Genomic DNA, 22,599 nt, shown 5'->3' with positions numbered 1-22,599 from the left:
GCCAAGGTTCAAGCACAGTTCATTACTGATATAATATAATATTATATATATTGTATTTTAGTTAATGTTTCTGTAAGACTGCTTTGAAACGATATGTATTATACGAATAAAATATGTATACAAATATAGCGCTATACAAATAAATGTAGATAGATACATAGATAGATGGATATAGACAGATAGATAGATAGATAGATAGATAGATAGATAGATAGATAGATAGATAGATAGATAGATAGATAGATAGATAGATAGATAGATAGATTGATAGATTGATAGATTGATAGCTTGTTGCTCCAGAACATCCCACAGATACTAAATTGGATTGAGATCTAGGGAATTTGAAAGGCAACCTTCTTCCACTGCTCTAAGGTCTAGTTTCGACGATCACGTGCCCATTGTAGGCGCATTTGGTGGTAGACAGGGGCCATCATAGGCACTCTGATTGGTCAGTGGCTACGCAGCCCCAGAGCACAGGGGTCTAAATGAGTGGTTTACTTGTCACATGACAGCTGAATTACTTTCTGTTTCAGCCTTATAATGGGTTGCAGCACAATATAAAAATGATATTTTGTATAATTGAGCACACCTATAATCAAAAACATTTACACAATGTATTCAAGTCATTTTTCTATATCAAAACATAAAAAAGCTATATACAACTTCATAAGTGCTCTTAGATTTTGGACCCACAGAAATCCATTTATTTTAAAAGTGAGCAAAGAGGTTACTGAGGCTAAACTGGGGAAACAAGCTAAAATCAGTGTGGCCCCTGACCTCCCACTGCTGCCTATGACAAGTCTTCCTATGACTATCTGTTTGCCATTCAGAGCTCCTGCAGCCGGAGATGCATGAAGAAGGGCAGCTATCTGCTACAACACACTGCAGAGTTGGCTTTTTCTGTTGTCCTGCTAATTTGCTTCAAGCTGGGAGAAGTGCTGATTAAATAACTCGGCTGGTGATTGAACGTGCGTTTGGCCACACCGCTTCTCAGCTCCATGGCTCCGACAAACATGTTTGTTTTTCTCCCTAACTCGAGTAACTTAATGTGTTCTCAGTGTTCTTTTTGTTTCTTAACAGAGAGACACACACAAAAAGAGGCTTTGTATTTGACTACGAGTCTGTCATTGACCTCCCTTGGCTAACTTGCAGCTACCTCAAAGAGTAAACTTTATAGTTTCAAATATTCTCTTATTAAAAAACACATTTTATAGCATTCACTCTCAAAAACTATTCATGGCTAACTTACGATCCAATTATAGTGTCTTTTGTGTTCTAAAAAAAAGTTAGGTCAAATAAAGTTAGCATATTCTTCCCTATATAAGTACTAACCTGCAGCTTATAGGCAATGTTACCTGTCTGTAGGAGGATTTCTTGGTATAAGCACAAAATAATGAGACACCATTGCCAGAACTCTGCAAAATATAGTGAACATGTTATTTTTAAATTTATTTTTTTGTTTGTTTTCCTCTCTCCAGTAGGGCACGCATCTGTTTCAAGCTTTCATCAGCATAATCTTGTCTGTTATAAGCACTACCCACACCAAGCCAAAAGCTAATTCATAATGCATTAATTTGTGGATGCATATCGTGAAATAATTTAATTAATGTCCAATGAATATTATGAATTGAAATTTAGCATTTTGTAGACAGAGTTCGTGTCAGAAAAATCAACAGTTGTTGAGAATGCATGATCAGGACTAAGAAACCGAACACGACTTCAAATAGAAAAAGAAAGACGGCAGATACAAATAATGTGCAATAAGAAACATAATATAAATAATGCGGTGTGGTTGTGGGGTTGTGTGCATTCTTTGATATCCAATTTGTGTTCAAAAGGCTGCTGTCTATGATTGTCATGATTGGTTGGAAGTCCCAAAGTCTCTGCTGTCATTTGTGACTAATACATTTAAATTGATAAGAAATTGATCAGGCTTGCCTTAACCAGGCTGTTGTGATTCTTATCCATAAACTATCAATTATGCTATCCTCTCATCATCTACAGGTTTCCCTTATATCCTCTGCCACTGATTGGGTAAACATAACTGTAACTAAATAGCAGAAAGCCAATAATAGTACAGAATTTGTCTGATGTATATTGTGAGGCAAAAAGCATAAAAAGATTAAAGGGCTGATCTTAAAATTCAAGAGAGCAGATTCATGTCCGTGTGCTTTATGTCAGGAAGAACAAATCGGTATTGGTTTGATGGTTCATTAAAGGGGCGTGCGTATCCTTCGCCTTTGCTCTGAGGGAAGAGGCGGTTCCTTTTTTGAGCCACAGAAGGAAACGTGTTATGATCTTTCATCGCTCACTAGATCGAGATCACTCTCGCCTCTCATGACCCGTAAGCAGAAAACTTTTCTTTGCAAAAGGATTGCAGTCAGGAAAAAACAACAACTTTCGGGTAAAATATCTTTTGATTTTGATTTTTTTTTTCATCTTATGGCACCATTTGAATAAATCATGATAGCTGATGAAGCTGAACCCTTATTATGTGAGTGTTTCATCTTAGCATGTGGCATTTGCTTTCTCCAACTCTTATGCACTTGAAGACCATTTGATAACACTTCCGATTCACAGCCTTCCGATTGAGAAGCACCCTTCCACTTCCAGCTCAATGTGTTCTGTGTTCACTCAGCTCCAGGACCTCTCCTGGTTGATCACTTTCCACTCCCTACTCAATGGTGAGTGAAACCAACCTGATCTCCTGAAAAAACTTAAAGGTATAGCGGAGGATCTTTCCGAGTTTTAGAGAAGACCCGCCCTCTCCAATTTTTTTTAAAAATGCACACGCGCCTATTAAATGTGTTGAGTGACCGAGGACTCAAGACATGATATGCAATGGAGAAGTAGCTTGTTGCATTTGTGTAATAAATACTATGGTGAACACATTGTAATTATCGAAAATGAACACACAAGGTTTTAGAATATTTCAGCGTGATACCATTTACCATTTGGTCATAAGGCTACTTTAGAGAAATTGAGATGTTTACCGTGTCTACACGGTGCATGACTTGTGCCAGGGCTAGCATCGCTAATCATAGCTTACATTAACTTTTACTAGCAGTGATTTTAAATGAATTTCTCCAAATAGTATGACAAACTTTACCTGTCTAGTAGAATCTTTGCGACTGCGGCATCAGTGGGAAGCACAACCTGTGCTTTTAGCGCACGCCAGCGTGTGAAATATTCACCCAAAATCACTCTGGTCTTGTTTCTATATTCTGAGGCCTTTCTCTTCTTATCATACACTTCGTATACATTTTTTCTCTTTCGACCCTCAGCCATTTTCAAAGGAATGGCTGAAACCGTAACTCATCACACATAATACACCTGAAAGTGTGCATGCGCAGAAGGGACGAGCACGTACGACGGCCTTACGTAAACATATCACCAGAATGATTGACACTTAGGTGGACCAATAGTATAGGCTACCCACCCGGAAAAAGAAAATCCTCCGCTATACCTTTAAGTATTTTCATATAAATTCCTACTATCTGATTTGTACAGATATGAAAGATTTTTAGAAAAAAAAGTAAGCATGAAGCTCCCTAAAACTAATCGTGAGGTGTAAGAGGATTGAACAAAAAGGAGAGGCTGCTCACTGCAGAGCAAATGGGTGGAGCTTGATGTCCAGCTTCCCATCGCCAGATGTAATGGGTGGAGCTTGAAGGTCCAGCACACCCTAATTCTAACCTTTAGCTATCCCTAAACCTAATTAACTTAAGCTCCACCCATTAGGTCCACAGAGATGGAGTTAGACTGGATCAAGCTCCACTCATGGCGCCCAGAGAGGGAGAGCTGGATGGCTCTGCAGTGGGCATCACTTGACAAAAACGAACGAATGGAATCATATTTTTTCATACGAAATTAGCAACCAATTTGCCAATTTTTTTTTTTTTTTTTTTTTACAAATCTGTAAGATTCTGTTGGACATACCCAGCTCCAAATAATCCAGGGCTTGTATAATAGGCTAACATTAACAAGCAAGGAGAGATAGAAAACGATACCCTGAACCAACAATACCCTGCCTTTCAAAAACTCACTCATGTTTGCCAAAATTGGCAAAAATCACACTGATGCACTTTCATTCACCTATCATAGATCCAATTCAACATGCAATAGGCTATAAGAAACAGAAAATAGGGCTGCATGATTATTACAAAATAATAATAATTTCATTACAAACCATAAATGAATGATAAAATCTTAACAGTGGACGTTATTGATAATGTAACTAATAATTAGCCTTGTAGACTAATTTAAACGCCTCGGATTGGCTGTTGAATTTGCATTGCTTTATGAACAGGTCTGTGATTGGTTGCAATGCTCAACGCTGCAAAAACACATTGTAAACAGAAAACTATGACAAACTGAGAGTAGATTTAAACTGAATTCTGTAGTTGTAATATCAACCATGATATTGCTTATTTGTCGATTAATTGTGCATATCTATTAGGAAATTCTACAACAACAAAAAAAACATTGAATAGCCTATGGCAAATTCAATACAAAACGAAATAAATTCATAATTGCAATGCAGAGCAAACCATAAATGAATTGGAAGCACAACAGAAAGCCAGAAAAGAGAGTGAGAGAGAGAGTGAGAGAGAGGGGGGGGGGGGGGGTGGGAGAGGGGGAGAGAGAGAGAGAGAGAGAGAGAGAGAGAGAGAGAGAAGGGGGGGGAGCGGGGGGATAGGACTCCAGCGCGCCCAGGGCATTTGGTAAGGGAAGCGCGGCACTCGGGAGCGCATCCTCGGGATTGAAGCAGCGGCTTTTGGACGCATCATGTTGCGCAGGCACTTCAAATCCTCCCTAGGATCAGCCGCTCGACAAAATGTATCTTATTAGACCACTCGGACTAAAGGATCGTCGGGCTGACTCTTTTTGGTGTCTGGAATTATTTTTTAGTCTAACTGGGAGATGTTTATTCTGAGAACTCATACTGGAGAAGAGACTAAGGCTTTAAAATGCTGTCCGGATGGGTCGAAGCCTCTTCAGAAAAGGTAAGGACTAAAAACACGTTTAGATATTAAAGACACGTTTGTGTTTCCATACACTTGCGTGAAACTTCTTGTAGGCTATAACAGCTGTTATATCTACCATTCCTTATTCACTGTAAAAATACTCTTAAAAGTTGGTTAAAAAATAATGATAGGCTACAAAAAAATGGAAAGTGTGGTTGCTAAAAATCTAGGCTACTGAATGTTTTAGGCATTACGGAATGGCATTCGGTGCCTTTATACGATCACGACTGTATAGCCTATGCCATTTACTTTTTACTGCTAATATATTAGCCTATATTGACATCTAAAATCTGCAATGTGCCTTAAAATATACTGATCACTATAATTATAAAGGTTGAGCAGTAAAGCCACGATGAATTAAAGTTAAACAAATGGCCTCATAACTAATTAAATATGCATAAACAGTACACATATTCATGAATATGTGTACTGTCTCATCAATCTGATATACTTCCATTGGATAGCTTAAATTTAACAAGTTTGGAGGTTATTAATATAGTAAATTATACTAATAATTATATAGTACATTTTATTGAGTGGCAAATGTTCTGTCAAACACAAATTCTCCCACAAATAGGAAGAGAAAGGGGTAAATCAGAACATTTCAGAAATGTGTTTATAACAGTGAGATGTAAAGGACTTCCATGTGTGATTTTTCCAGACTTTTTTTCTTAGAGTAATATAATGAACAAAACCTGAGCACCATGGTATAATGATAGTTTATCTCCTCGATCAATATAGCCAACTAGTAAGTAATGGGTGGAGTGAACAAATGGCGTTCACTATAAAATTAGACCTTGGTTGATTAAATCCAAATACTCTGTATAATAATGAATGAAAAAAGCCTGCAAGTTAATTTTTCTCTGCAAAGATTTTACAAGACTAGGATATAATACACTATTTCCTCACAAAGGAAGGTACAACATTTTAGAAAATAATAGAATAGAATAGAAGTTGTACATACAACAAGGCCAGTTGAAATTGTAGTGTACAAGAGACTCCTGTGGTCTTGGCAAACCCTATACGACAAAATGTCCACACAAAGATGGCAATATCTTAAATCCTTGTCTTTGTTGGGACATTTTTTGGTACCCATGAGGAAAAAAACTTATAAATCATACTAAGTGATGTTTTTTGAACATCTAAAAATGTAGATTTTTTTTCTGTGATGGGTAGGTCTAGGGTTAGGGTATAAAATATACAGTTTTTACTGTGTGTGTGTGTGTGTGTGTGTGTGTGTGTGTGTGTGTGTGTGTGTGTGTGTGTGTGTGTGTGTGTGTGTGTGAAACTGCATGTGCAAAACATGTGTAAGAAATATAATATATATATATATATAATAATCTAATAATCTCTTATTATAATAATATAATAATATATACAATATATTGCAAAAGAATTACAGAGCGATATAGACTACACAATACAGTAGACAAACTGCAGACAGATAATAAGATGGGTAGATGAGGACATGTGAGCCCTCAATGAAGACTGACAGGTAAAAATGCAAAGATAATATTCAACATGGCTACGACAAAACTTATTTCTGAAATTCAGTATAATGAGCAAGGCTGTTTTTCTTTCCTGTTCAAGCTCATGCACTCCACATCGATTTAATAGAGCAGTTCTCACTGTCCCCAGGTTCAGAATTATTATTACTGAGAGGAGAGCTCTGTGCCAGAGCATTGGAGAACAGACCTGTCCATCATCGAGGCATTTGACAGATTAAACACCTCAGTGCCCTTTACAAGTCTGAGAGCGCCGAGATGCTGATGTCGCCAGTCACAATACTCTCTCCTCGTGAAGACCAAGTGTGGAGCAGTGTCCTGCTTTAATGTTAGCTGTTATTTATATCTCTTTTTCTTAATATTTACTATGTAAACATTTCAAACTCTAAATCGGATGAGCCAAAATCTATCGGATGAGCCACATTTACACATTCAATATTTATTATTAACGGAGCAAGTTGCCATGTTGCTTGGCAAACGTAAACATTCTGCAGTCAAGGTACTGAATTATATTAGGTACTTAGAGGAAAAATAGTTTACTCTGAGAATTATTATAATAATACATTTAACTCTTTATTGAACTAAAAAGATTTAAACAGTGTATTTAATCATAGTAATGTTGCAATAATCCCTCTTGAATCTGTGTGTAACAATGATTTTGCCACAAATAAGGAGATTGGGTATGGTAAAAAAAAAAGAAGTCACTGTAACCCACAAATCTAAGTGGATTATTGCTCTTAATGCAAAAGAGTAACTGAAATAATGTGTTACTTCACTTGACTGCTATTAAAACCTAATTTTTGTGACACACATTTTCCTTTCAAAAGTAAAACATATGCAGATACTAAGAGGCATTTACATTTGTTAGACGGTTTTGACATTGTCATAACAATGCGCTTTTGGCAGAGTTTTGACATTGAAATAACATCTCATTTATTTTTATTTTCTGTTAAAATAGGTAAGCGGCTCAAAATGCTCCCTGTGAGGAAGGTCGTGCCTTACGGGAATCGTCCAGCTGCGACGAGAGAGGAGGTCATCTCCGATGAGCCCTCCATACTCGCTGCTCTGGGCCACACACTTTGAAATCGTCCCTCCCTAAACTCAGAGTGACAATGTGATGAGCTCTGCTATCATTTCCAGCTCGAGCATGGACGGAGGGATGAGAGGGAGTTGCACGAGTTAATGAGACTATTGCTCTTGTGTTGGGGAGCTTAGGACAGGCAATTACAGGAGGATTACCCAGCGACTACAACATCGCATACTCGCTACCAAAGCAAGCTTCTAAGAACTCAAGTGTGGTGGATTTTATTTTTTATTATTTTTCACCCTTTTTAATTACGTGCACTGTTGTTGTCAAAAAGTTTGCAAGGTCTTACAAAATGGAGGTACAGATCCGAATGTGGAATAAAGACCTGCCAACTTTGATCAGCCCGTGGATACCGATACTTCTGGGTCTTCACATGCATTTCTCTTGGGCCACAACCTGTCCAGAGGAGTGCCGGTGTGACAGGACCTTTGTTTACTGCAACGAGAGGAGTCTAATGTCAGTGCCTCTGGGGCTAGGAGAGGGTTATAAGACCCTCTACCTCCACAACAATCAAATCAACAATGCTGGATTTCCCCTGGAAATGCACAACGTTGCCTCTGTGGAGACGGTGTATCTCTATGGCAACCAGCTTGACGAATTCCCTGTCAATCTTCCCAAAAATGTGCGGGTGCTCCACCTGCAGGAGAATAACATTCAGACTGTGTCCCGGGCTGCCCTCGCACAGCTGCTACGCCTGGAGGAGCTCTATCTGGATGACAACTCCATCTCCACCGTGGGTGTGGAGGAGGGGGCCTTCAGGGAGGCCATCAGTCTCAAGACTCTTTTCCTCACCAAGAACCACCTGAGCAGCGTCCCCATCGGGCTCCCCGAGGAGCTGAGAGAGCTGCGGTTGGACGAGAACCGCATTGCAATTATAGCCGAGGATGCGTTTGAGAATGTGACGGGCCTCGAACGCCTCCTCCTGGATGGGAACTTGCTCACGGACGAGGGCATCGCCCCCGAGGCTCTCCAGACCCTCGTAAATCTCAAAACGCTGTCGATGGCGCGTAACTCCCTCACGGTTCCTCCTCCTTATCTGCCTGCCGAGTTTCTAGTCAAGCTCAACTTGCAGGATAATCAGATGAATGAGATTCCTTTGACAGCCTTTCATGGCCTTCATCGCTTGGAGAGACTGGATATTTCAAACAACCAGCTGCAGTCTCTCACACAGGGGGTCTTTGACGGCCTCCGCAGCCTGAGACAGCTCACTGTTCGAAACAACCTTTGGCTCTGTGACTGCAACATTAAATGGGTCATACTGTGGTTAAAGTCCCTGCCAGCTACCCTCAATGTCCGTGGCTTCATGTGCCAGAAACCAGAGAGGGTACGTGGCATGGTAATCAGAGAGTTAACCCTGGAGCTCATCCAGTGTCCTAACAGCACCGCCACAGTCCCACAGCCCACACTGCTCCCCGCCTCCACCGCTGAGTCAGCCACTCAAACGGCCTTCACACCCGCACGCTCCCGGCCTACACCCACCCCTTCGCCTCTCACACTTCTCCCTCCGAATGCAGGCGAAGACAGGGAACAGAGGACGAACCACCCAGTTGGCCCGAGGCAGGAGTCACTGCGCGTTTCCTTTGCAGTGCTAAACCGTTCATGCATTCAGGTAAGCTGGGTATCGACATTCGCCGTCACAGCCTATAAGGTGACCTGGGTCAAGCTGAGTCACAGTTTGATAACAGGCCCCATGCAGGAGTCACTTGTGGAGGGCGAACGTGAGGGAATCGCACTGGCAAACCTGGAGCCCAGGTCCACATATCGTATTTGCGTAGATCCGCTGGACGCGTTCAACAGTTACCACCCAGGAGACGATACAATTTGCTCAGAGGTGATGACGAAGTCCACTTCCTTTGACTCCGGTGATAACACCACTGGCCCCGAGCAGGCGACCCAGCAGGACCCCAGCTCGCCTTTCCTCCTGGCTGGCCTGATTGGCGGGGCGGTGCTTGTGGTTCTGGTGGTCCTGTTGAGCATATTCTGCTGGCATATGCACAAGAAGGAAAGGTCAGATTCGTCAAAATGGAAATACAGTCGGGGCAGAAGAAAAGACGACTACTGCGAAGCAGGGACTAAAAAGGATAACTCTATTCTGGAAATGACTGAGACTAGCTTTCAGATAGTTTCTTTGAATAATGAACAGCTGCTCAAAGGGGACTTTCACATTCAACCGATTTACACCCCTAATGGGGGTGTTGGATACACAGACTCTCAAAGGAGAAACAATAGCACAGCGTACTGCAAAAACAGTGTTCCAGAATCTGATACATGCCATAAATGAGGATTTTAAACAGATAACGTCCTTTGTATTTAGATCTGACTCTTTAACGCACTGTAATTCAAAAGACAGGTTGTAAAATATGTAATTTATATTCTGAACAATTTCGCCTTCTTTTTTTATCGCTTAGTAAAACTAAAATGATTTATGAATATTTACTTTCTATGTTCTGTTTCTACAATCCAAGCTCATAAAAATAATAGTAAGTGGATCTTAGCAACCTGCAATCTTTAAGCACAAATGAATGTCAAGTGCCCATTTTCTTTATAATTTACTTATAAGTTATTAGTAGGAAATGAACGAATGGAAGGACAGTGTGTTTGTTTAAAGGTTTAAAGGAGTGAGGATGAGAAGGCAGTTCTCACTATCACCACATGGTGGCATCTGTTTTCATCACCACTATTAGTTTGAGATTTCAAGCTATACTCTTTGATCCAGCATCTCACATATTTACGTAACAGCTCAGTTCACAAACAAACCTTGGTTGATACAGGACTAGAATGATATTAGGAAATTCAGCATCAGGATTGATTTCCTCAGCAGTCTTCCTGTGCAGAGATATAAAACATCCTAACAGATGCCTCATACTGCAGCAGATCTGCTTCAAGGAGCAAAATATCTGAACATTAGAATATTTAGTATTTAGTGCTGTAATTCTATGTTTGCATAAGAATAGCATAATTTTAAGGCATTTGTGTATGGCATACATTTTGGTTAGAAAGGTCTTTACAAATACAAAGTCAAGTCAACATGTTACAGGCAGTGTTGGGCAAGTTAATCTAAAAAGTAATTAATTACATCTTCAACAGTGTAATTAGATTACTGTACTAATCAATCTCTCTAAAAAGTATACTGCATACATGCTTAAAAAAACAGAAGATGATTGAACAAAATTAAAGTCTGGAAGTATTTATCGGAACTAAAACCCTTTCCAATATGTCCTTTAAAAACCTCATGCCCCACAACAATTTTTAAGTTTGCTCGAATTATGCATTTAGGCATGTTACTTTGTTATTGTTTCCCAGCTTTCGCACCCCCACTCTCCAGCAGCAAGTGAAGACTGCAGCATTATAATGGCTTTGAAATGAGATCTTCTCAGAGCTCTGAGCAGGTGTCAATGAGCCATAGCACAGCAATAAACAAGACTCTAGAGCTAATACTACCACTAACCAGTTTTACGACAACTCTTCGCCTGGTCTGGCCATTCTCCGCATGAACATATGATGCTATACATGCAGTTCTGTCTCTTTATGGCTAAAGTGCTTATAACATTCATGGTATGTATGCATGAAGCAATTTACAAGCACCTATAACTCACATAATGATTGGCTCATTGGTCAGTGTGTCATGCGTGTGATTGATCAGTAATCTTCTCAAACATGTTTTCCTCTGTTTAAAAAAAATAGGCAACATTTTACAATAAGGTTCCATTTGTTAACATTGGTTAATGCATTTGATATCACAAACCTAACAAACAAAAATGTGTTTTATAGCATTTATAAAACAAAGGTTAAATGTTAATTAATAGGCTATAACTTGAAATGTCAAAAATGTATTGTATTAAATACATTGAATGTAGAAATTATTATTATTAACCTGGATTAATACATTTTGTAAAATTAGTATGCACTGTTTGTGCATTGTACCTAGAGTTGAAATTATTTATTAATTCATATTGCCTTAACAATCGATAAGTGAAACATGACTGCAGTTGCAGGGGGTTTTTTGTCCAAAGCAAGCGAGAGCGAATCCGTGGTGTGATACAACAGACATGAAAGCGGCAGTTTCAGTTACGTGGATGAACCTACTCTTATACAGCGTTGCCATAGATGACAGTAATTATGAGTAAAAATCAGAGTTTTGAATGGTGCAAGTGAACAATCAAGTTCACATATTCCAGAAACCCGAGTAATAGTCCTTATGTGTCAGACAAACAAGCGCGCTGCCATCTTTAGAATTTTGTCTTTGAACTTCAGTTTTTGCTATGTATATTTCTATAGCATTGCTGTCGAATAGAGTATTTAGCTGGTGAAGTGTATTTACTTATTGTAGAGTTAACAAAAGTTATCCCGAGGACTGTAATGTCTGAAGCGGATGTCATAACAAATGTCAATAGATCGTGATGATTTTAAAACGATTCATAAATCCGTAAGATCTTACAGTCATTGTGTGGAAATACAAGCCAAAATACAGAAGACAATAAGCACAGCGCTGAAAGGGGCGGGGCTACATAAGGTCTATAGAGTGGGTGCAACTTATAGATGACGTTTTTTTGTAGGCCAACCTGGATGTTAGCATCACCTTGGTTCCCTCAACAACAAAAAAACATAGAATGGACAGTAAAAGAAATGGACACAGCGACCCACTTGATTTCAACGGAGAAAAGTGAAGCCCATTAGAAGCACTTGCTGATGGCTGAGCGCACTGCGCAGGCTCAAACTGAGCATGACGACGTAGATGTGACGTGAGCAACCTGTCTGACAGTTTTAAATCTTCTAGTAGCTGTGCCAAATCAAATCACCTAATTCCTCAAAAACGTTGAAATATTTTGTCCCGTTGCTTTTATGGACTCTCTATCCATGGGCTTCTCCCTTGACTTTATGCCTCCATGTCCCCCCGATGCAATCATTAGCCTATTTTTACAAAAACTGCTTCTACGAGGCCGTAACGTAAGATACAAAGTAATGGATTCTTTTATACATTGTTGTGTTTCTTTAGAAATATATAATGGACAAATTAAGTTTTTGGACACCTCAAATGTAAAGTCATTCGCCAAAGTGACGCCAAAATGTATGGGAGTCAATGGAATGCTAACTGCAGGTGATGGTCTGCTACAATGGCGGCCCCCAGGGAGGTTTCAGTTTCTGGCTGATGGACCTCCTTGCAAAAAAACCCAATAGGATTTTTGCATCTTATGATTCTTACACGTTTCATTCATTGTGATAATTTTCACAAATAAACACGACTTTTATGAATTCTGAAGCCTAAATACATTCGGCAGAAATAAAGCTAAACGAAGGCTATAAACAAACTACACCACAGTCGCTCGACTTCAACGTCACCATCACTGAGCTTCCGACAACTCTTTCAGTCTTTGTTTAAAAATAAATTCCCTGGGAGTGTGAGTTAGAGCGCGATTATAAACACAATGAGGCTGTGAAAGCAGACTAGTGCGTAGATGAGTTAACCTGTTCGGTGTGATTATGGGGATAAGAGTTATTGATTTGAGATTAAACTGTTTTAAAATCACACCTGTTTTGTTATAATCCATTACAGTGTACAAAACAATCATCTCAAAATGGCAGCTCCATGATACCGGATGACATAATTAAATAACTGTATACAAAATATAGATTTGAGTTTTTATATTTTATTAGCTCACCAAATGCCAAACTTCCACTTGGGAAAATCTGTTCCTATCAAATGCACAGTGCCGACTTCAGTGACAGTGACCCTGATGAGCCTGTGCATGGCACGATTGACCAATCAGAATCAAGTATTCCAAAGAGCCATGTAATAAAGTAGAATAAAATGTGAAACTATCTTGAGCTTGTGTTCCACAGACCTTATTTCAAGTATTAACCAAAAACCTATAAAAAAACCCCCCATTGACTTCAGGATAATTAAACCAGAAGAGCCAAAATGCTAACTCTATTCCGGGTTTGGCCTACAAAAATACGTCATTCCTGCATTACTCTATAAACAATAAATATTTTATTTTTATTTTAAAGTTTCACCAAAAATTGTAAATAATAATAATTATAGCAAGCACTTGAAGTATTAGTAAAAATATTCAATGAAATTAAGAAAGAAACTATTCTTGGACAATCATGGTTAATCAAATATATAATACATATAATAATTTTCTTTCTTTCTTTCTAAAAGGACCTATACAATTGCATCATATGGATAGAACTAGGTTATTTTTTTTGATGGATTGCATCATTAGTTTGGCTTCACAGTATCTGAGTAGTGCAATTTTGTGGCTAATAATTTACATGCATAAATAACACAATAAACTCACACCCGGAGCTCCACAGCATGACCTTTCACTCTCATCAGGCAGTGTGTGTGCGAGACAGTAATTAGCCATTAAATCAGTACATCTGGGCCCTCCAGCTGTGTGGTCAGCTCTAAATGAGCTAGAGAATAAACTATCATTCTTTACCTCTTGCTGTCCCACCGCAGAGACCCAGGGAAAGGCCAGGAGTGCCGAACTGCTTTATGAGTTCAGTCACTGGGTTCAGAGCAGCACCCATTTGTAATCATAAACAAACATTGGAGAGAACCATCTGACTGCACGCTTCATTACAATCAATTCAAATGGCAATTCCATTATTATTGCTGTAGTGTCCACATGCCCATCTCTGAAGGCTATTCTCTTCACCACAGGCTTTTTTTTTTCTTCTAGAACTAATACAATTGTACGTATAGTTAAAGGATGAATTGACAGCACGTGTGGCTAATGTGCACTAATGAAAAAAATATTGTGTTGTTTCTTTAAAAAAAGCATAAATGTTAAAAACTTTCCAATTTATAGCAACCAGATGCCAACTTAAATAGTATGCAAGTTAATATAAAATAATATATAATATAGTCCATATTATGATAAATTATATATATTATGATATTATGATATAATATATGGTATTTGCATATAAATGTGTCTTTGTAGGGTGTGGACACAACCACCATACAATGAAAAAAATCCATTCACTCATTTTTTTTAATCCTAAAAAAGTGTAAACACAGGATTTTCTGAGCAATATGATGTCATATTGCTCATGTTCCACCCACGACCACTGACGGACTGTCCCGTATTAGCATATTTCCGCCCTCAGCCATTTGTATAGTGTCCACCAAGGCAGGTTGCAAATAGGCTTGTTCGACTTGAACCGGCGCTGCGCAGACCGATCGGTTGATGACATCAAAGTACCGCGAGAGCGATTCAAAAGCATAAGGAGCCGTCTGCTCTCTAATAGCTCTCGCGGTACTTTGATGTCATCAACCGATCGGTCTGTGCAGCGCCGGTTCAAGTCGAACAAGCCTAATGCAGCACTTTATGTGACTTGTGTCGACACCCCCCATGGAAGAGAGGGATGGGGTGAGCGGTTGCTCATTATCATTTAAAGAGACATGCACCGAAACAGGTCGCTGTAAACAGAGCTGTTTTTGAGGTAAAAAGGGTGTTGTTTTACACAACCATTGAGGAATTTTAACCAAAGTATGTTACAAACTTTACATGAAGACCCTAAAGAATCATACCAACTTGTGGAAAATGGGCATCCAATGACCTCTTTAAGCTTAACTTGCATTGAACTCGTTATATTCCTTTCAAAGTTTGTCATGAAGTCTGTTGTAATCAGAGGTAATTTACCAATGTAAAATGGGCATGGAAATGCTTTGAGAGACGCTGTGATGGCAGAGGGACGTGTGTGGCTGGCTGGGATATTCATTTCAGCATGCCGGAAGGTTCTAGCAGACCTGATCTGTCACAATGGGCCTAAGCTACACCCTAAGGTGAAAAAAAAACAGTTGGATGTGTAGGAATGAATTGAATAAACACAGCGTAACGCTAGCCGATAGTGGAAACCAAGTCAGCTGAACAAATTACCCACCTACCCTATTGTGCAAAGCTCTGCCGCATCAAAAGTGCTTGAGGAAAAAAATGAAGTCCATAAATGATTCCGCTTCACAAGTCAGGAATTTAACCGGAGTCATACTTTTGCAGTAAGGGATTGTGTTTGCAGTATACAGACTCCAAATAAAAAGCTGGAAATAAATGATAACACGGGCCAGTCTACAACAGCAGGATGTGTTAATATCGATAGGCTTCATGCTTATTGTCATGATTGCTAGATTCCTGAGTTAGACCTCAGATCATTACCTCTGTTTCACAGGGGGTCAAGATCCATGGTTGCCTCTAATAATGGAGGATTCCATATTCAAGCATAAACTCCACACAGAACAGTCCCTCAAATCACTAAAATAGGAAGTGGATTCTCCAAATAAATAAATAAAGTAAAAAGTTGGTTCAAATAGTTACCGTCAATTGCTGCATTAGGTATCATGAGCAAGAATTTATTAAATAATAATGATGAATAAGCATTTATAAGTATTTGTTAAACTTCTTAAATTAAGCATGATTATTATATGTATTAGAATAATGTTCATTTCCACAAATACTAAGATATAGGCTACAAATTTGTAACACTTCAAGTTGTATAACATTAATGTATTACGAGTGAATGTGAATAAGTGAAATTGCTTTGGATAAAAGGATTGAACCTTATTGTAAAATATTCCCAAAAACACAAGGCTGAAAAACAAAACTGAGGGGAGATTTTTCCAGATGGTTGTCCTGAACAGGAGCCGATTATGATGCATTTGGTAAATATTGGGGAAAGTGAAAACTTAAAAATCAAGGCATCAAAACCCCACAGGAATTTTAAGAGTCTTCTAGAGCTTTCAGCACTAACAAAAATACAAATTATAGTAACAGTGAGCCAGTCTAAATAGTCTTCTTGAGCCTAAATAAAATGTTTATTGTTTAGCAATGTGGGTGTTTAAAGAGCACCATAATTTGGTTTTATAAAATTGCATTTCCAATTATTCAAAGGATTAAGCTTTTGTTTAAGAGCCCATATAAATGGAATAAACTGATATTTGCGGCGTAATCCCAACTAATATCAAGTCAAACTCATGGTGTCATTTGAAATGTGGCAACTAATTACAATGTCAATGCATCATAAAATCTGAAAAACAACTGCTGCTTTACAACGTTTAAGTTTGCTATCGAAATGGCATGAAACTTGAGACTTGTGATCAAATCAAAGGAAAATTTGCTGCACGCTCTTGATTTTTCAGCATCAGAGAGTTACAAATAATGATGTCTAAGTGTGCCAACTAAATTATTCAAAAGGGGTGCGTACTTGCCTCCAGGCAGAGCATCACCTGGATGAATAGCTGGACTGATCTCCTCTTAATGTGCCACGCAAAGCACTTGCTCTCTTCATTAGACAGCCCTGTTTGATAGATCTGCAAGAAAATTACATATTTCTGAATTATTATGATACTTATCTGCAATGTTATTACTGGGGATGTTAATGATGGCCTCTTAACATTTTGCTCTCTTTTGCCTGTATGACCAGAACTCAAACATGCATGACTATGGCTCATGTTTGAACCCGTGTGCACCCGTATTTCACTTTATATGGGCTGCAATGAAAAAAAAAAGACACTATGTCCTTGTGCAATTATCAATAATTACATTTTCCTCTTACCGCCTTGCGAGGCAAATATTAGACACAAAAATCTTTCCAACAATTTATATTACAAATTCTTGCCTGAACACAATAATCAAGCAATGGAAGCTGACGTAGTTTATTGTGTCTACAATGGAGCTGCAGGCAGTCTAGCAGCAGTAGGATGTGTTCATCCATTTGCCCAGAGCTCACATATAATTATCTTATTCATCTTATCTAGGGCAGTAGCAAGAAATCTATTGAAAGACGTTCGATTATGTTCCCTATAGTAGAAAAATGTGTCTATGGTGTATTATCATTGCATAAGCTTCTGCCTTTAGTTTTAGTTCAGGATACAGTTAAGAAATACAATCTGGTGTATATATATATATATATATATATATATATATATATATATATATATATATATATATATATATATACATATATATATATACATATATATATATATACATATATATATATAGTGCTGTGCAAAAGTCTTAGGCGCATTAGTATTTTCACAAAAAACTAATAGTTTTAAGGCAGTTATTCATATCTTTTGTTGTAGTATGTTGGTAGGAAATATCAGTTTACATTCAAACATTCCATTTGCCATTAATTGTAATGTTTGTATGCACAATGAGTCTGATAACAGCCGGTATGATCTGATCTCACCATCATTGAGTCTGTGTGTGATTACATGAATAAACAAAAAAACTGCAACAGACTAAATCCAGAAGAACTAGGGCAACGTCTCTAAGACAAGCTTGAAGGAACTGACCGGCAAAGCTACATGAAAAACTATGTGCAAGTGTACCTGGACAAAAGCTGTTTTAAACACAAAGGGTGGTCACACCAAATATTTATTTAATTTAGTTAATAGAAGTTAATTGATAAATAAAAATCTATTTATGAAATTATTTTTGAAAGCATCCTCACTTTACAAAATTTTTACACAAGTGTCTAAAACCTTTCACAGTACTGTAGCTTTGCAGGTTGGTTTCTTCAAGCGTCTTGGAGACGTTCCCGCAGTTCTTCTGGATTTAGTCTGTTGCAGTTTTTTTGTTTCTTCATACAATCCCAAACAGAGTCGATGATGGCGAGATCAGATCATACCGGCTGTTGTCAGACTCATTGTGCATTCAAAAATCTCACTGGATTATTACAATTAATGCCAAAAGGAATGTTTGGTAATGTAAACTGATATTTCCTACTGACACACTATACCAAAAGATATAAATAACTGCATTAAAAACATTTTTGTTTTTGGTGAAAATACTAACGTGCCTAAGACTTTTGCCCAGTACTGTATGGCTGATTAATTTTTTATTACTTGGCCTTCCTGACTCTACTGATCTGTAATGACGACCCACACCAAGTTCTGTCACTGCTAATGGTTAATGAGAAACCCACAAGGCAACATTTAAAAAATAATTTAAATCAAATCAGAAAATGCTGAAGATGCTAAGAAGCTCCAAGCCAACAAATTGCCACAAACCAACGCACACATGACCCCAAAACCTCTTCCCCAGTCCACTGGCCCCTATCCATGTTATTACAGTTACTCCGTGGAGGGCAGACACTCTATTTATGAGAACTCAAGTACAAGGAACTACATTTTCACACTAAAGAGAATGCTTGGTACATTTTCATGTTTTGAGAATTCACCTTAGAATTTTATGAACAACATTCTCTTGTGCAAGATAAAAGCTTTACTTTGATTACATATACATATCGAGTATCAAGGTGTCTATTATATCAATTTTTTTTAGTCAATATAAAATCGCTAGAACTGTGAGACACTAAAAAAAACTGTTAGACACTTTGTCACCATGACATCAAAATGGAAAATTCTTATTTTTATGGAATATTGCAGTATTTATATCATGCATTCATAGTTATTTTTTTTATTATTCATGTGCCCTCATAATCTTTAAAAAAATGACTTCCCTCTCCCTCTTGCAACGGGATAGCCTGTCACTCACATGAGATCACAGCAATTGCAAACCACAGTCATCCAATGATCCAATCAATTCCTGATGGACTAAATCGAGTCCCGCCATTAATTTGTTCTTGTTCAATAAGCGTTTAACTTGGATATACGTCACAATAGGGGAAAAAAAGACTATCGCAACTTCCGTTTCGTGCTGACTTTAACATATTTAATATGTCGGCTGCACTCGTCACTGAGTCTGCCTCATTTTAGAAAAGAAACCAAAGTTACAATAATTACAAGAAATTACAATAATTTCTGCTTCAAGAGGAATAAAAATCTTATAATAGTTTCTGTCCTGAAATGATATATGGTGCAGACTAATGAGACCTCAAGAGTTCGCAGCCTTCGAATTGAGACAGCGGATTTGAACCAGACAAAGTTACTTTCCAAGGATATCTGTAAAATATGAAGAAATCCATCTGCCAGCTTTTACATTCATCCCGATGTCAGCTGCTCGGAAGCATACAGGACTCGAGAAGAATGCCATCTTTGTTCATCAGCACTCAGTTCCTCCAGATAATTGGACACTGGTCAAATATAATGTTATACTAATATAGCAAATACTATAAACTGTAATATATTAATTTTGTGTACAATATATTTATTTTGTCAGAACACTCCGATACTTTTAAATTGCCATCAAAAGAGAAGGAGGCTTTTTGCACATAAATGTAGTTCTGGCATATACAGTATCAAGGGGGGCTAACTGGATGACACAAACCAGTCAAAACCCTTGAATCAATTCCATGACTTAATTGGTGCAGTAGGTAATTTATGTGACACTAGTGGGGGACCAAACAGAACTGCAAAAATAATGATTACTTTCAAACAAGTTTCCAATTGATTGAGCCAATGCTATGATGTTAAGCTGAAGATGTTTGTTTTTTTGTACCATTTGAAGATGAGGAAATTACACACTTTGATTTTTTTATCTTTTGGTATTTGCTAGAATTCATAATACCTTGTATCTGAACAAGATGTCCAGGACCTCCAGCAAAAAAATAGGCCCACAACATAGCAGTATATTTAACCATAGGCATGGGGCACATTTAATCCCTGTTCACACACAAACACATTTGGTGGATTTGCTGCCAAAAAGCCCTTTTTTGTTTCAGCTGACCATAGAATCCAGTCCCATTTGAAGTTCCAGTCGTGTCTGACAAATTAATATGCTGTAGTTTATTTTCGGAGGAGCGAGGGCAATTTTTCTTGAAACCCTCCCAAACAACATGTGGTAATGTAGGGGCTGTTTGATATTATTTTTTTTTTAGTCTTTCTGACCCTCAATACTCAAATAATCTCTGCAATTCTCCATCTGTGGTCCTTGCAGAGTTTTCGGCCACTCAAACCTTCATCATCACTGTGCATTAGGACGATATAGACACACGTCCTCTTCCTGGCAGATTCATAACATCTTTAGTTGTTTGGAACTTCTTAATTACTGCCTGGTTGGACAAAATGGGGTTCCCTTTCGAGGGAACTCAACACTGCGTCGAGAACTCGACACTTTGGGGACGCTCCCTTAGCGTGTGCCTCTGAAGTAAGAATGAAACTATTCCAATCCTGATTGGTGTTGCGTCCTGACGTAACATTTGACGGCATAACCGGAAGTATAAAGGTGACGCTGAAACACACACACACCAGCTATCGCTCTTCAGCAAGCGCTCTATGTTGAAACTGTCTGTCCTATTTATTGTTGTCTGTCCTTGATATGGCGAGTGAACGATTTACTAGATGTGTGCACCCCTGTCCTAGATTTATTACGGGCAGGGACACGGATCAGTTATGTGTAAATTGTTTGGGAGTGCAGCACGCACAGGCAGCTCTCGAGGGAGCTGCTTGTGAGCCCTGTGAACACTGTGAAGCACTCCCATTAAGAGTGCTGCGCTCGCGCTTGGCTATTTTTGCCCAAGATGGCCAGGCTCGCGATCTTTGCGGTTCAGGTCCCGCGTCTGTTGAGGCGGCGCGGAGGCTTAGATCGTGGGGATCGCAGAAGGATCTAGCAGATAAGAACGAGACTGCTGAGGCACTTTCTCGTTCGTCATCTGCGGATTCTATAACGCTCGTTCATGGTGCAGAAGCCGTGCTGGGGCTTCTTCTGCCCGTGACGAGTGCCCGGTGCTTGAGCTATCTGCTTCCGAGGAAGTGGATGTGCTCAGCATCGGGAGCGCGGAACATGAGTCACACTCGCCGGCTCATGTTCCCGCTTATGAGGAACTGGTCGAGGTTGTAACGCGTGCTGTGGCCAGACTCAACATAAGCTGGCCACAAAATGAGCAAGAAGAATCTCGTCACAGTAAATTAGACGAGAGATTCCTGCAGCACCGTTTACAACCTCAGCGCCGGGGCTTGCCTTTTTTCCCAGATCTCCATAAAGAGATAGTTAGATCCTGGGAAAAGCCCCACTCATCTCGCATCTCACACAGCACATCCTGTGATTATTCTAACGTTGTGGGTGCGAGAGAGGCGGTGTATGGCAGGATGCCGCGTGTGGAGGAAGCCTTGGCGAGCTATTTTTCTCCCGAAGCGGCATCCTCGCTTAAAGCCCCGGCGCTGCCCAGCAAACCATGTAGGGACACCTCTGCATTGGTGAGCAGGGCATATATGGCGGCTGGTCGAGCTGGTGCGTCCCTGCTCTCGATGGCTATTTTGCAGGCGTACCAAGCCGACATTCTCAAAGATTTAGATGAGGGGGAGGGACCAACACCTGCTGATATTGCAGAGCTAAGAAGAGCTGCAGATTTGTCTCTCCGTGCCACTAAGGAGACGGCCCGTGCCATTGGCCGCTCCATGTCAGCTTTGGTGGCCACGGAGAGGCATTTGTGGTTAAATCTGTCGGGCATGAAGGATAAGGATCGTTCCTTTTTATTGGATGCTCCGATATCGCCTTCTGGCCTGTTCGGCGACGAAGTTTCCACTGTTGTCGACAGGTTTCAGGAGGCGAAAAAACAGTCGGCAGCTTTTCAGCAGTACCTCCCCCGCCGTTCTAGATCTGGGAAGGCTGGTCCAAGTGGCCAGTCTCAGCCGTCAGCCATTTCCTCCCATCGCCTGGAGCAAAAGGAGAGCGTTTCCTCTCGAGCCCCTCCTATGGGAGCTTGGCAACAGAGGAAACGCTCTCATTCTAAATCTGCTGGCCAGAAGGGTGACTTGAGGGCCGTCATTCAGGCTAAGAGAGCTTCAGGAAAGAGCTCAAATTCCAGCGAACGCACACCGTGGCGCTCGCCCTAAAAGCTTGCAAAAGAGCACCACCTATGGTCAAAAAATCATTCTCGTCCGCTTCCTGCCAGTTCGCTGCTTCAGAAGGTCGAGAACAGTGCTCGAGAAACACCCGAGGCCAGCCTCGAGAGGCTGGTTCCCTTAGTAAATTTTGTGGAGCGGTGGCGCCTTCTTCCAAATATTTCTATATGGGTCCTGAATATAATAGAAAAAGGGTACAGACTGCAGTTCGGTCACCAACCT

General features: G+C 39.5%; 2 protein-coding genes across 2 annotated transcripts in view; one reads left to right on the top strand and one right to left on the bottom strand.

Annotated features, from left to right (window-relative positions):
* Positions 1-22,199, bottom strand: part of kif11 (kinesin family member 11) — a 376,164-nt gene extending 353,965 nt beyond the window's left edge. Inside the window, exon 1 of the mRNA XM_077239262.1 lies at positions 22,194-22,199. The gene's annotated coding sequence lies outside the window, so the exon portion shown is untranslated. The remainder of the gene's footprint in view (positions 1-22,193) is intronic.
* LOC143746946 (leucine-rich repeat transmembrane protein FLRT2) lies at positions 4,706-13,609 on the top strand. The gene is made up of 2 exons (XM_077239256.1): positions 4,706-5,006; positions 7,491-13,609. The coding sequence occupies exon 2, from the start codon at positions 7,912-7,914 to the stop codon at positions 9,898-9,900; it is 1,989 nt and encodes a 662-aa protein (XP_077095371.1). The 5' UTR covers positions 4,706-5,006; positions 7,491-7,911; the 3' UTR covers positions 9,901-13,609.
* Positions 22,200-22,599: the final 400 nt, after the last annotated feature.

Source organism: Siphateles boraxobius, unplaced genomic scaffold (genome assembly GCF_051911475.1).
Source record: "Siphateles boraxobius isolate OS27281-9 unplaced genomic scaffold, OSU_SipBor_1 22, whole genome shotgun sequence".
Classification (NCBI taxonomy): domain Eukaryota; kingdom Metazoa; phylum Chordata; class Actinopteri; order Cypriniformes; family Leuciscidae; genus Siphateles; species Siphateles boraxobius.
The sequence above is the reverse complement of the archived record's forward strand: the minus strand, read 5'-3'. Positions and strand labels throughout refer to the sequence as shown.